General features: G+C 34.1%; 1 protein-coding gene across 8 annotated transcripts in view; it reads left to right on the top strand.

Moving 5' to 3' along the window:
• The window catches only part of Regnase-1 (zinc finger CCCH-type containing protein regnase 1), a 118,449-nt gene that overhangs the window by 80,992 nt on the left and 22,732 nt on the right, over positions 1–14,725 (top strand). For 5 of the 8 annotated variants that reach the window (XR_014438072.1, XM_083095446.1, XM_083095450.1 and 2 more), the window contains exons 5-6: positions 4,525–4,858; positions 6,001–6,268. Coding sequence is in view for 6 of the 8 variants with exons in the window: in XM_083095446.1 (XP_082951572.1) it covers positions 4,525–4,858; positions 6,001–6,268 (602 nt within the window). In the remaining 2 variants the exon portion in view is untranslated. Of the gene's footprint in view, positions 1–4,524; positions 4,859–6,000; positions 6,269–12,366; positions 13,869–14,725 lie in introns of those variants that run through there. The other 3 variants (XR_014438073.1, XM_083095451.1, XM_083095447.1) reach the window with 3 other exon arrangements.

The raw sequence follows: 14,725 nt of genomic DNA, 5'->3' as shown, positions 1-14,725 counted from the left end.
ACCGGTCGATCCAGTGAGTTATGTGGGACTCGAGTACCAAGTCGAATTACCAACTCGGTACTCCCTACCCACTAAAAACCCCTCTCTTTTCACGAATTTCCTTTGACACACTGTCCCTCTGACTTCCCGAGATCTGTTTTCACATAACGTCAAGAAATAGTTATTATTACCTTGTTCGATGACTTTTGATGTATTGCTGTAATTGCTTGAAGGAGAAATGAATTTTCCGATAGATCGTACGTTCTCAAATTTAACGTAGATATCACGTTGCAAAAGACAAGAAATCCACACTAAATTATTAACTGAAAGTTTTTCTTCTTTCATGAACTGTATTCTTTTATAAACTTTAACGTAATCACATTTATTTACTCACTCGATGAGACGAGAAATTTACTAATGACTCTATCACTAATCACTACTAATCACTGTCGAATAATAACTGTTGGCGATTAAAAATCACTCGATGAAAGAAACACGCGCGGACACGTTACTACACGACGCGACGACGCGACAATGCGACGATAATTACTCGGCGACTGCAAGCAGTTTTTTGTCATGGTAGGTTGCGGTAGGTTAAGGTACTACTGGCGCTATCGAACGCGATCATGTGTTCGATTGAAGAATGCGGTAAACATAATAAACATTTAACATATTAATATTATTATTATCATGAATGTGTGTGATATCCATACATCATATGATATCTATTTAAAAATTAATTAGATTAAATAAGTGTTTTTAAAATATTTATTACTTTTACTATTATCTTAAATAAATATTTAATATTAATATTTTATATGATAATAGTAAAAGTAATAAATATTTTAAAAACACTTATTTAATCTAATTAATTTTTAAATAGATATCATACGATGTATGGATATCACACACATTCATGATAATAATAATATTAATATGTTAAATGTTTATTATGTTTACCGCATTCTTCAATCGAACACATGATCGCGTTCGATAGCGCCAGTAGTACCTTAACCTACCGCAACCTACCATGACAAAAAACTGCTTGCAGTCGCCGAGTAATTATCGTCGCATTGTCGCGTCGTGTAGTAACGTGTCCGCGCGTGTTTCTTTCATCGAGTGATTTTTAATCGCCAACAGTTATTATTCGACAGTGATTAGTAGTGATTAGTGATAGAGTCATTAGTAAATTTCTCGTCTCATCGAGTGAGTAAATAAATGTGATTACGTTAAAGTTTATAAAAGAATACAGTTCATGAAAGAAGAAAAACTTTCAGTTAATAATTTAGTGTGGATTTCTTGTCTTTTGCAACGTGATATCTACGTTAAATTTGAGAACGTACGATCTATCGGAAAATTCATTTCTCCTTCAAGCAATTACAGCAATACATCAAAAGTCATCGAACAAGGTAATAATAACTATTTCTTGACGTTATGTGAAAACAGATCTCGGGAAGTCAGAGGGACAGTGTGTCAAAGGAAATTCGTGAAAAGAGAGGGGTTTTTAGTGGGTAGGGAGTACCGAGTTGGTAATTCGACTTGGTACTCGAGTCCCACATAACTCACTGGATCGACCGGTGGGTATGCATAAAATGCATTTTCCCCTCTCTCGTAAAAAAAAAAAAAAAAAAAAAATTATAGGTGAGTGAGCGAATGAGAGAGAGAGAGAGAGAGAGAGAGAGAGAGAGAGAGAGAGAGAGAGAGAGAGAGAGACAGACAGACAGACAGAGAGAGAATGTATGTGTTCGCATGTGTGTCTGTATGTGTATAGCGACCAGCTGATCGCAGCAGGCGCCCCGCGTAAGCACCCGCGTCTGACGGTGAATCGCGCCACCCTTGCCTGCCTCTTGTATTCGACCCGTCATACGTTAACTACTTCCTTTAATAATTCAAAAACTAAGCTTCGGACGAAATTTTGCCAAAGGAAAAATTGTCTTAGAATGGTGTCAGGAATACGTCATTTTACAGACGGAAGGTTTTTCGGGATTGCCCTGTATATACAGGGTGTTTCATTTTAATCCGACCAGTCGAATATCTCGAAAACCAAGCCCGGGAGAGAAAAATATTTCAGACAAAAGTTGTTTGGTTTCGAGGGGGCCATAAGATGGTGACAATGATTTGACCTTGAAGAGTCATTTGAAGGTCACATAAAGGTCACCTTAAATTTCTTAAATGGAATACCCTATATATTTTTGCACATTCTTGTAGCTGACATCGAGAGCTTTCCAAAACACTATAATTAAGTACCTTTTCGTTAAGTACTTTTTGAGTTATGAGGCTTGAAATAATTTCTTAATTCTACATAAACCGTAAAATATCTAGTAAAATATTCATTTTTCGATTATCTTACCTTAATACTTTTACGTACAAAATAATGAGAGGAATCAATTGGTGTAACACATAGTTGTTTTGAAGAAAAAATATGTAATTTGCAATTAACAATTCCATATTTTTTCTTAAAAACAACTATGTGTTTTTTTTACACCAATTGATTCCTCTCATTATTTTGTACATAAAAGTATTAAGGTAAGATAATCGAAAAGTGAATATTTTACAAGATATTTTACGGTTTATGTAAAATTAAGAAATTATTTCAACCCTCATAACTCAAAAAGTACTTAACAAAAAGGTACTTAATGATAGTGTTTTGGAAAGCTCTCGAGATAAGCTACAAGAGTGTGCAAAAATATATAGGGTGTTCCATTTAAAAAAATTGAAGTGACCTTCACGTGACCTTCAAATGACTCTTCAAGGTCAAACCAATGATACCATCTTATGGCCCCCTCGAAACCAAACAACTTTTGTCTGAAATATTTTTCTCTCCCGGGCTTGGTTTTCGAGATATTCGACTGGTCGGATTAAAATGAAACACCCTGTATATATTGCGATGTTAATTATTTTTTGGATATATATATATATATATATATATTTATATATATCACTGTATTAAATAGCGGTATTAGATGTGAAGTCTGGATAGCTCAGTGAGCAGTTGCCCGGAAAGCGAAAGACTCGGGTTCGATTCCCGATCCAGTCACTTGCACTTCACATATTTTTCTAGTCCACGAATATTGTTTTTTAGCAATTATTCGTTGGGCTGAAAAGTTTGTGAATGCTTTCTTCACAGGATACGTCGATGCTGTTGCCACGGATGGATTTTGTCGCTCGTTGACCGAAATAGTTTTGCGCAATAATAGACACACCTAACCTCCTCCCACATACATCCCTATCTTTACTGGATATGACCAATTTTTTTGAAACACGTCTGAAATTAAAGCCTGTTTAATTTTGTTTAAAGAGGCTTTAAAGAGATGATTCAAGATAAGCACGCAATCCGTATGGGAGCTGCCCAAGATCGAATGCCGAGCACGATGCGTGGCCCCCGTGCGAAGCAAACCTGACGCAGTGCTGTCGTGATAAAAGGAGTTCAAGTGGCCACCGCATTTTTTGGAAACTTAAGATGCTGCCATAGTAACAGCAATCAATAGCTTTGATCATTCCGCATCATGCATTACTTTCCTTGCTAAAAATTCATGTTTTTGTTTATACTGATGCAATGACATATTTCAAGAATTGTTGTAATCGTTCTGTCTACAAAATCATGGCAAAAGATATAGACAATTTCTGCAACCTTGAAGAAAATAAGCAACATAAACTGTATTTCTTGCAATGGTTTAGTAAATGGAACGGGTTGCAGCACCGATTCTTGAAATATTGTGAAGTATAAACGAAAATGATTCGCAAGAAATATAGCGAGTGATGTGTAATGCAATTCGATTGAATTGATTGCTATTGCTATAGTAGATTAGCATTAAAGAACAGTAGAAACTCTATATGAATTCGTATTTAGCTACAACAATCACAAGAATATCCTGTTATGAAAGTTATCTCTAAGAAAACTCTATACATCTACCTGCATAAACTATTTACAATCTGTAGATAAGCAATTGTGCGATATTTCAAGGAATGGCTCAGCACATACTGACTACATCACAGAAGTATCACTTCAACAAATTTTTGCTGATTTTCATGATCGTTGCGAAAAGAAGAGTGCTTGATATAGAATGTTCCTTACATTTAAGCGCTATATATAAGAAATTTTCTTCATATTGTTGCGTTCAAGGTATTGAGATTTTTCACATGGCACTAACAGATTCGCTCGCGTGGAAACTGTCAACTCAATCACTAATTAAATACTTACTCAATCACTAATTAAATACTTACTCACGAGAAATAAAAGGAATACTAAATGTAATTAAAGAACTTCAATTAAACAAACTCAGGAATGAACACAATTAATACAACAAATAATAACGCGGAGCTGTCCAATAAGTCTAGATTGACAGCTAGATATAACTTTATGGTTATTCGTAACTCCATGATAACGTTTCAGGAGACGATCTCCTAATTTAATCTTCTTTTAACCGCAACAAGCGGCATCAAACCGCGGCACAGGAATCTAAGGACACAACAATATATTAAATTAAATTACATATTATTAAACACATTTATAAAATTAAATTACATTAAATGTTTACTTTTTAGAAATGTACATATGGCAATAAATGTAAATTCTGGCATCCCGAGAGAGGACCACATCCACATAAATCTGTGACGGAACGATTAGTAGAGCATGCCCAGCGTCATCTACAGGCTCGTGGACCTAGTTTGAGTTTACCATTACCATCTATAACTGCGTCTGTATCTTCACAACATCCATCACTCTGTAAGGCCAGATCTGCTATACCGCCAACTGTCGTTCAATCCTTGTCGCCTGTCCCGAAGAGTAGATCTGTGGAGAATGTCACATCTGACTTGTTTTCATCAACTAGTCCAGTCATGTACAGTCAACAGATGCCTCTTACACAGAATCTTCAAAGTAATAATCTTTTTAAAGCTAATACTAGTAGTATTCAAACTGTAAAGACTTATAACTTAGAGACTTCTTAATCATAAAGTGTTTTGAAACGCTTTTATGTCAGCTATAAAACATATAGTAAAAAAAATAAGAATTTTTCTTTAAAAAATTCCAGTTAATTTTAAAAAGAGCACACTTATCTCAAGGTCAAATCAATAGTACTATCATAATTTTCCTTTAAATCCTAAAATTTTTCTTGGCTTTTAATGTATAATTTCTGAATTATTAGTTACGTTCAATTTAACCCTTTCGTACCTCCGGGACATACATATATGTCCCACCTACGAAAAAATTCATAACTTTTAAACAAATAATCCTATCGACTTCTACCTTGGCTTGTTTTAAAGAAGAAGGTTCAAGCTATATGTAAAAAAATCGCGCATTTTGAAATATAATGTTTACAGTACAATATAATTATCTAAACTTTGCAAAAAATCAAACTTTTAGAGAATGAAGATTAACCGTATATTAATTGAAAAATCATAAAAATGTGCTAATTATAAACTTAAAGTTTTATTTAAATGTGATTACAACTTTATTATGATAAATATTATAATAATTTATATGTGTAATCAAAGTAAGACGACGCGTGCGACGGACATCCAAGTCTCGCGGCAGATGCGCGGCTTGCAAAAAAAAAATGTATAACAACGCTATGAGTCGAACGTGTGTGTGTATATTCAAGAAAAAACATAATATATATTTTTAAAAAAATCAAAATAAAATCAAAGCTCATATTTTAAATATATTGATATTTAAGCTTTTCATTGTCGCCATCTTGAATCTGCCATTTTGAATTTAAATTTTGATGGTAAATTTGGAATCAGCACCCCCAAAAACCTGTAAAACTGTCTTCATATGAAACACATCTCTTTTGGGAAAGCCGGAGGTACGAAAGGGTTAAAGGATAAGATATACTCTTTGTATATACATAATTCCCTTGTACATACATAAATATATACAATATTTCCCTTGTATATACATAAATTATGTATAATTAACATTTTAAAAAGTTCAATATAAAACTTGTTCTCTACTTATTTTTTTTATTTCATCGATAAAATTTGAATAGTTCAGTAGCTCTGTATATATTTTTATTAAAGGTTATCCCTCCGCAGTAAATTGGGCCATGTCAAGAGTAAACAATCCAGATCCAGAACCGGCGAATATGCATCGCAAATTGCAACGACAATTGACTTTGAATCCAATATGCGATCCGCGACTTTATCAGCTCAGGCGACATCAACAACAGCAGCAGGCTGATCAACTACAACAACAATCGGTCATCAATTCCCCGCGCTCCAATGTACAACATCGACCGTTGACAAGACACGTCAATAATGAATCGTCGTATCCAGTTACTACCATGAGGTGAGTCTGATTTATCTAAATACGTTCACTATTTTTAACGCGTATCATAATTAATAAATTACATATAATATGCTTAGTAAACATTATGTAAGTGTTATACAAAAATAATAGAATAAAATAAGAGATTAAATAGTTCTGATGTCTCTATGAATGGCTGTATGTGAAAATACAAATTTAAATTCCACGGCAAATAAAAGTCAGACATGGATAACGCAGCTTCATTAAAATTAATTTTTTCATGAACTGATTAATATACAGGACACAAGTTTTCCTTGATCCATATACTATATAATTTAAATCTCAATTCGAGATTTTTAATAAATCTCACTTTGCTTCCCTGAATAATCGTAGGCAAGAAAAAGACGGTAAGCGAAAAACTTAGCGATTTCGCCTCAATATTTTTCTATGATTCTTCAGGGGAGTAAAGAAGGGTTTATTAAAAATTTCGAATTGAGATTTTTAAATCACGTACTTTTATACTTGGTATATGAATCAAGGAGAACTAATGCACATTAATCAGTTTCATCGAAATATTAATTTTCGATTAACCTGACGCACTAACATCCATATCTGGTTCTTATTTGCTGCGAAATTAATTTAAATTTGTGCTTTCACATACAGAGCTATTTGGAGTCTGGGGGTCATAATTCAATGGTGAGAGCAATCGTCTTGCAAGCGAAAGACTCGGGTTCGATTCTCGATTTAGCTATTTTGCCCTGATATTTTTCTTGCTTGCGATTTTTCAGAGAGGCTTTAATAAACCTTTTATTAAAAATCTTGAATTGAGATTTTTAAATCACGTACTTGGTATATGTGGGTCAAAACTTATCCCCTATGTACAGTGCACGTCAACGATCTTGTGCTCCTAGACGGGGCAAGGGGAGCGTAGAAGGTGCTAATCGACAGCGTGGCAGTGGCTGATTGGCCAGTTGGACGCGCACTGTACATTAATCAGTTTTATGGAAAAATTAATTTTCAATTATCCTGACACTCTAATATTCATGTCTTGCTCTTATTTCTCACAAAATTTAAATTTGTATTTTTACATATAAAACCATTTAATGGCTTAATTGTTAATTTACTCCTGGTTGAAAGATTATTAGTTACTAAAAACTTATCTTTTTTTTAAAAGAAGAATTCGGAGGAGTGATAATAGCGCGCGACTGATCTATACATATTTGAGACTTTGCTGTGATTTTTACGCCTATCGTGATGATATTACTGAATTTTCTTATTCGCAATAATGTGGAAGAGCATTGAGATACAATACTATAGAGCATTCTATTTTAATTTTTTGTCATTAGAATCCTTTTCTCTTTATTATCACTCGTTTTAGTGCAAGAAATTTCCACGCTTAATCTAAATATTCTCGAAGAAAACGGAGATTTTCCTTTTTCCAAGGGGTTGGTCACTAGTGATTATAGTGTACAAAAATTACCCTTGATACGGATTACCTATAAATTACCTCAGATTACTTAAGATTACCTAATATTACTTCAAATTACTCCAGATTATCAAATATTACCTTATATTACCCAAGATTAGATAAAAATAAGATGGTGTGCAGTACTAAAATTACAGCTTCAAAAAAATCATCCTCTAGTGAAAAATACAGTCGACAAAGTCGATTAAAAAGAAAATTACAAATAATATCTCCAAATCAAATGTTCATTACTCAATATTTTTCCTATGTTAATAAAATTTCGAAAATAGTATAAGAAAATGACATTTTGAAGAAAGCATTTTTTGAGCATGCCGAGGAACTTCGATGTCTTAAAAAAAGTATTGCTTCGATCCCAAATAATATTGACAGTTTTTTTAAACGACTTATTGACACGGCAATTCTCAACAATGCTAAAACGAATCCGAAGAATAATCAATATGAAGAATCTTTTAAGAGATTTTGCACATATCTTTTCATTGATAAGGATGCATTTCGCAATTTTTATATATTTATATTTTTAGTTATTTTTAGCTTTTTTGAATTTTGTTTTGAATAATAAGTAGACGCCTGACTTACGAAACAACTATAATAAATTCAAACAATTGTTTACTTCGGGAAGGTGAATTTCGTTTTAAGGAACTAAGCGACTTCTTAAGGGGATCCCTCAAGCATACTTTTTTACCGACAAAAACACCGTAATTTTCGGAAGTGTGCCATTTTTTATTGCCTGTATAGAATTAAAAATCCTTCTCCAGAATTGAAGTATACACGCAAACGGACACGTGAAAACTCTGTACAGTATGAGATTTTATATTGAGAAAGAAAATAAATATAAAATTACATTTTTATTTATCGACTTCTTAAATCAACTTGGCGTCAGAGCTGTCAATTTGTACAAATATTAGCTTCTTATAAAAGTTGTATAGCTTTTATGCATAAAACAGCAGCTTTCACGATTGTGTACTGCACCGTAGAACATTGTCGAACTATAAAAACTGAATTTAATTGCCTAATTAATAAATGGCATTCTTCTGAAAATTTTAGTCCGTATATACCTGAAATATCGATAAAGTAGAGTGGAAAAAGCAGTGCATCTTCTTTATAAATAACGTGATGGAGAGAGATACGGAATGAGGATTAGATGAGGGCGCTGTAATCGTGTAAAAGTTCGCCGTTCAATGAGGGATCCCCTTAACGCAAAGAAATTTGCCTAAAGTAGTTTGGCTTAGTGAAAATGCGACTGGAATTACCGGCAGAATATTTAATACATGAAAATTGTAATATAGGTTTTGTTTTACCGTTAAATGACGATGGCTTACCAAAAGTTGTGGATAAGAATGCATTTCGCAATTTTTAAACGCTCGTGTGTTCGTGGCCTGAGAGAGAAAGCATTACAAGACGTGATATCGCGAAAACCTAACCACGACAATTCGTAGACTACAAAAAAGTACGTTTTTACGAAGCGTCGATTCCAAAAATCGACTGCAAATGTATATTATTATAAAAAGATACAAGTTCGTCAATGACGTTCACTAACTTCAAAAATTAAAAATTACCTTAGATTACCTCAGATTATCTGAAACTATCTTAAGAATACCTAGAATTATCTACAGATTATTTGATATTACCCTTAGATTACTTAGATTTCCTATTAGATTACCCAAGATTACCTGAGAATGCTAAAGATTATTTAGAATTACCAAAAATTACCATAGATTACCCAAAATTTCCTTTGGATTGCCGCTGAATTACCTAGCCCTTGTACAGAAATTACTTCAGTGACCAACCCCTCGCCTTTTTCATTCTCTGATGGATGTTTGGGAAATAGAGGGTACTAACCGAGGGGTAAACCGCTGAGGGCATTGCGGTGTACAGATTTGAGGCATTACTGGGCATTGCTTGGGCATTACTGGGCATTACTTGGGCATTATTAGGTTTTATTGAAGTATTAATGCGTATTATGGACGTTATTAAAGTATTATTAAGTCTTTTTTTCCAAATAATAATTTTAAATTTATTAAAATTTAAATTATTAAATTTTAAAAATTTAGCAGTAATGCCCAGGAATTGGGCATTAGTAGGCATTAGTGTACATAATTTTGATCAGCGGTTTACCCCTCGGTACTAACAATCCAAGTATTTTTTTCTCTAAGCACATTTCGTAAGAAGAAACTATGGAAATTATCACGGGAAATTCGGATACAAAGAAATTATCACTTTGGGTCAAAGACCGATATTTTGGATGCAGTTACTAATTCATTTGTTCCCCAGGGCCAAGATAGCATCGCTAAAAAAAAGAAAAACTAAAAGAAGGAATAAGAATTCTGAAGAAGAATCAGAAAAATCTTTTCTTTCTCAAAATAAGCTGTCAAAATATTTTAGTCCAAGCAAGTACAATAAAAATTTTGCAAAATTGGATCATGAATCTTCCATACTTGATTCATCACAAGTGCCGACTCAATATAATTCCTTTAGACTACCGTCTTTTATCTTCGTAAAATGTATGGCAGACCGCAAGTCATCGAAAGCTCTTTTGGTAATAGAAAGCTTAAAAAAAATCTTGTTACAAGTTAACCTAAATTTCAAAAACACGAATGGAACTCTTGAAAAATTATCTTTGATTTATTGAATTATATTTGATTTATTACCGGAGACTAACATGATGGAACAATAAAATTATCAAAAAAGGGTTTTTTGATTTTCATTTCATGTTACAAATTCTGCAGAAAGGACATTATTAATGGTTGCCCAAATAATATTTTCATCGAAGAGATTACTTCAACGATCTATAATTCAAACCTTAAAATAAATAATTTTTTAGATTAGAATAAGTTAAGTTAGATGATTGAAGAGGAAGGATAAGAACTTAGTCAAGTGGATAGACTCACACTCAATCTGCATAGAATTCAAAGTCAAGATTTATCCAAATGCGTCAAGCTTCGGAAAATTAATCTAAAAGTAGGAGTATATCTCACAATCTGCAAAAAAAATTGTGTGGCAATCGAAGATGGATTTGAAAGGTGAAGAATAATACTATACGATGCCATTTGCAGAAATATTTTAAAAAGTTAGGTTCTCCCATAATAAATTTATGAAAGGAGGAGGGTCCCTAAGGCCTGTTTTCGGCACCCTTCAAAATTGGACCAAAATGGCTGGAATCACTTCCTTATACCCTTGGAAGTAATATTTAGTCAATTCCAGCCTAAACGGAAGTATTTAGAGTGTATACTTCAAGTATACATGGTGCATCAGCGCGCCCGTATCAAGCATTTCTTTGGAAAACTAAGCGTTTTTGAGAAAAATGTTTCAGATAAAAGTTGTATGGTTTCAAGGGGGACATAAGATGGTGTCATTGGTTTGACCTTCGATAGTCATTTGAAGGTCACATGAATGTCGATTTCAATATTTTATATAGAACCCCCTATTTTTACATATCTTGTAGCTTATCTCGAGAGCTTTCCAAAACACTATCGTAGATCACGTAGAAACACTTATTACAAATACTTCTGAAAGAAACTTCTTAAAGGAAGATTACGTTTACGATTTTACTGTTCACGTGTGGAGAATCAACAAGAATAAATAATATGATTTCAATCTCGGATCTCCTTAAGTAACGTTTCTACAAATCTATCTGTAAGAAGCCTCATAACTCGCAAAGTACTTAATGAAAAATGACTTAGTTATAAGTGTTTGGAAAGCTCTCGAGATAAGCTACAAGATATGTAAAAATAGGGGGTTCTATATAAAATATTGAAATCGACATTCACGTGACCTTCAAATGACTATCGAAGGTCAAACCAATGACACCATCTTATGTCCCCCTTGAAACCATACAACTTTTATCTGAAACATTTTTCTCAAAAACGCTTAGTTTTCCAAAGAAATGCTTGATACGGGCGCGCTGATGCACCATGTATACTTGAAGTATACACTCTAAATACTTCCGTTTAGGCTGGAATTGACTAAATATTACTTCCAAGGATATAAGGAAATGATTCCAGCCATTTTGGTCTAATTTTGAAGGGTGCCGAAAACAGGCCTTAGGGACCCTCCTCCTTTCTATTTTTGGACTATTTAATCACAAATTACTCAAAAAACTGACGTCCTGGGACGTGGAAATTCTGCCAGATTCGTTTTCAACATCAAGAAATTTATGAGATTCACCTACTCTACTTTTTGTAACTGACTCTCGCAGGCCTGTGTTATTCAAGTTCTACTGTGCGAGTTCAAAATTCAAAATTCTAATAGTTAAAGGCTTAAAAATTTTTTAATGGAATTATAGAAATTTCAAACATAAGTTAGTCGAATTATTTTGTATCTACATTAATACAAATATTTTACTAATTTCAAAAACCTGATTAGAACATTAGGATAACATTGTTATGAAAAATTTTGATATAAAAAGTTATTGCATTAGATCAAGAGATAGGCGTTTTAATTATGATTCGCTCAAATTAAAAATTTCAAATCATCGAAAATATTTTCGATTATCATGATTAATTGCAGATATATGAAATCACGATTCTGTCAAACTCAAGTAATCTCTCTGACTCTTATTTCTTTATACAAATCTTCTTACTATCTCATCTTTAGAGAATATTCTTCGAGCAGTTTTATGAAAATATTCTTGTTGGGTAAATTGCGCCCTTCACAGACACTAAACATTACACTACTGCATGACGGACTGCGCGACCAAGAGCGACTGCTCGCACGAAAACACCCAGAGACGACAGTGATGTAGCATGGAGCGATTGCGCACACGACAATACACAGTGACGTGGCAGAGACGACCGAGAGGCAGACCGTAGAGAAGCATAGGTGTGATCGATGTGAACGGAGGCAACAAACAACGTGCCTAAACGTGCAGTAATTACTTCAGACTATTCGCATATTAAGGACATAATATAAGATCCTAAACAAACACAACAAGATTATAGATGGTAATTTTAATTTTCCTAACGATAATATTCTACTTCTTTTGAGAAGTATAGAAGAGAGAGAGAGAGATTTGATTCTTTTAAACAATAAGAACTTTCTCCTTTTTTTGGTATCGCTGAGGAAATGCATTACGCATATCCACTAAAATCTCAACGGTGGCCTTCCGCGCACTGGAGGGGCAGGCAGGGGTCCAGAACTAGCAGTTGCAATATTTCGGACACCCTGGCTGTAACTCCCCTCCGCGCATAGGCCCCGCCGGACTTATAACTTACTGCCGGGTCTCCATCCCGGGGGAAGGACACCTGCCCTTCCCCCTCTCCTTCCTAGCCGCGGGTGAGCGGGGCCACGCTCACCCGTTTTCCTCAAGGACCCGTTTCTAGCCGCCGAGGGTCCCCATCCCGCGGCGACTGGGTCCCGAGGGAATGCACATTGGCCCTCTCGGTGGGAGTGGCCTACGCAATTCTTAAGAGGGGGGAAGTGTGACCTTCCCCCTTCATACTACACAAGGTTCAGGAGCCTCCAGTTGGAGATTCCCGAGAGTACTCTCCCGCTTTTAGGAGGGTATGCGGGAAGAGAGACCCTGGTCCTCTCCCGCATTCCATCCCGTTCGACTCCAAGGTAGGGGGACCTTCTAGCATTTCGTACGTATAGTTCGATTTTGGACTTATTGTTTGCTAATTCTGTTTTAGGTTTAATCTCTCAATAGTCAATCGGAGATGATCTAGGAAGGATCACTTCCCAGTCTATATCAACCCAAACAGCACCAAGTCGACTGTTAGTTGACTGTCAGTCAGCAGAAAAAGTCTAAAGTCAGACTTCAAAGTCAGACTGAATGTCAACTTAAAGTCGACCAACAGTCGACAAATGACTCGACTATAGTCGACTGTCAGTCAGCTAATAAGTCGACTTAAAAGTCAACTTTATGCAATTATAAGTCAATTTTTAGTCAATTTAATGTCATGTCTATTAACTACTAAATTTTTATTTTAATGTCATTTCTCAAAAACTTGATCGATTTAATTCCCAACGCAAAATAATTGGATTAGATATCCACTAGATATTCTTCATAGGCTTAAGGATATCCACGAATCTATGAAAAATAACTATTATAGATGCTGTAGATATCCAAATGTCCGCAATTCGAGGTTTCGTAAATATCTACAGGATATGTAAACCAATATCTTATAAATATCTGTACAACATTGAGTGGATATTTATTATATATAAATACATTTTTTATTACGTATATATATTGATATTTATTTTTGGATGGATATTCATTTAATGTTCTGTATATGGATTCTGTATATATATGATGAAATTAAAAAAAAAATTAATCGTCTGTGGTTAATTATATGGAGCTCTGGAGCTCTTTGTAAAAGCTAGAGGAGATGCGGCTATAATAGTCCGCTCTCTTTGACCAATAAAGCCGTAATTCGTGGGACCCGTGTCGCAGCATTTAATTCATTTTTGACAGTATAATATATTATACTGTCTTAGATGAATTCCACTTTCGGGTTAAGCGTTTTCCTTTTCGCCACCTAGCGGCGAGGCGTGAAGCTCGTGGAAGTATATGAATATTTCTATTTATCCATTGGATATCTTTGATAGCTACTTGGTGAATTTACACTCACTCGCAAAAAAAAACGGATTACTAAATTTTAGCAAAATATTTTAACATATTTTAATGGCAACAAATCAGCAAAAAATCACCGTGATTGATATGAAATAAAGCTCAAATTAAACAATCCTCTTAAAAACTAAAAAAACCAAATTTGAGTTACAAAAAATGTTTTATAAAATGACGAATGCTGAAGATAGACTTTAAGAAATAGAAAACAAATTTTTTTTTAAACTGTTGCATTGCTCAGGAAAATCGGCTTCCTGATACAAAAATGTTTTTAAGCTTATTTATTTTTTAACAAATCCATATTTTAATAAATTTTCTACGATCTTTTTTCATAAAGTTATACCATTTTGAAGAAAATGTTATAAAATGAAACTTTCCTTGTAAAATCTGTAATTCAGAAAAAAATTATCATGGAAAACTTTTTCAAAAAAGAAATTAAAGTGTA

This window comes from Camponotus vicinus, unplaced genomic scaffold, assembly GCF_025532165.1.
Source record: "Camponotus vicinus isolate PSW18456_S1 unplaced genomic scaffold, iyCamVici1.0 SCAF_3, whole genome shotgun sequence".
Lineage (NCBI taxonomy): Eukaryota > Metazoa > Arthropoda > Insecta > Hymenoptera > Formicidae > Camponotus > Camponotus vicinus.
This window is presented reverse-complemented; position numbering and strand designations above follow the sequence as displayed.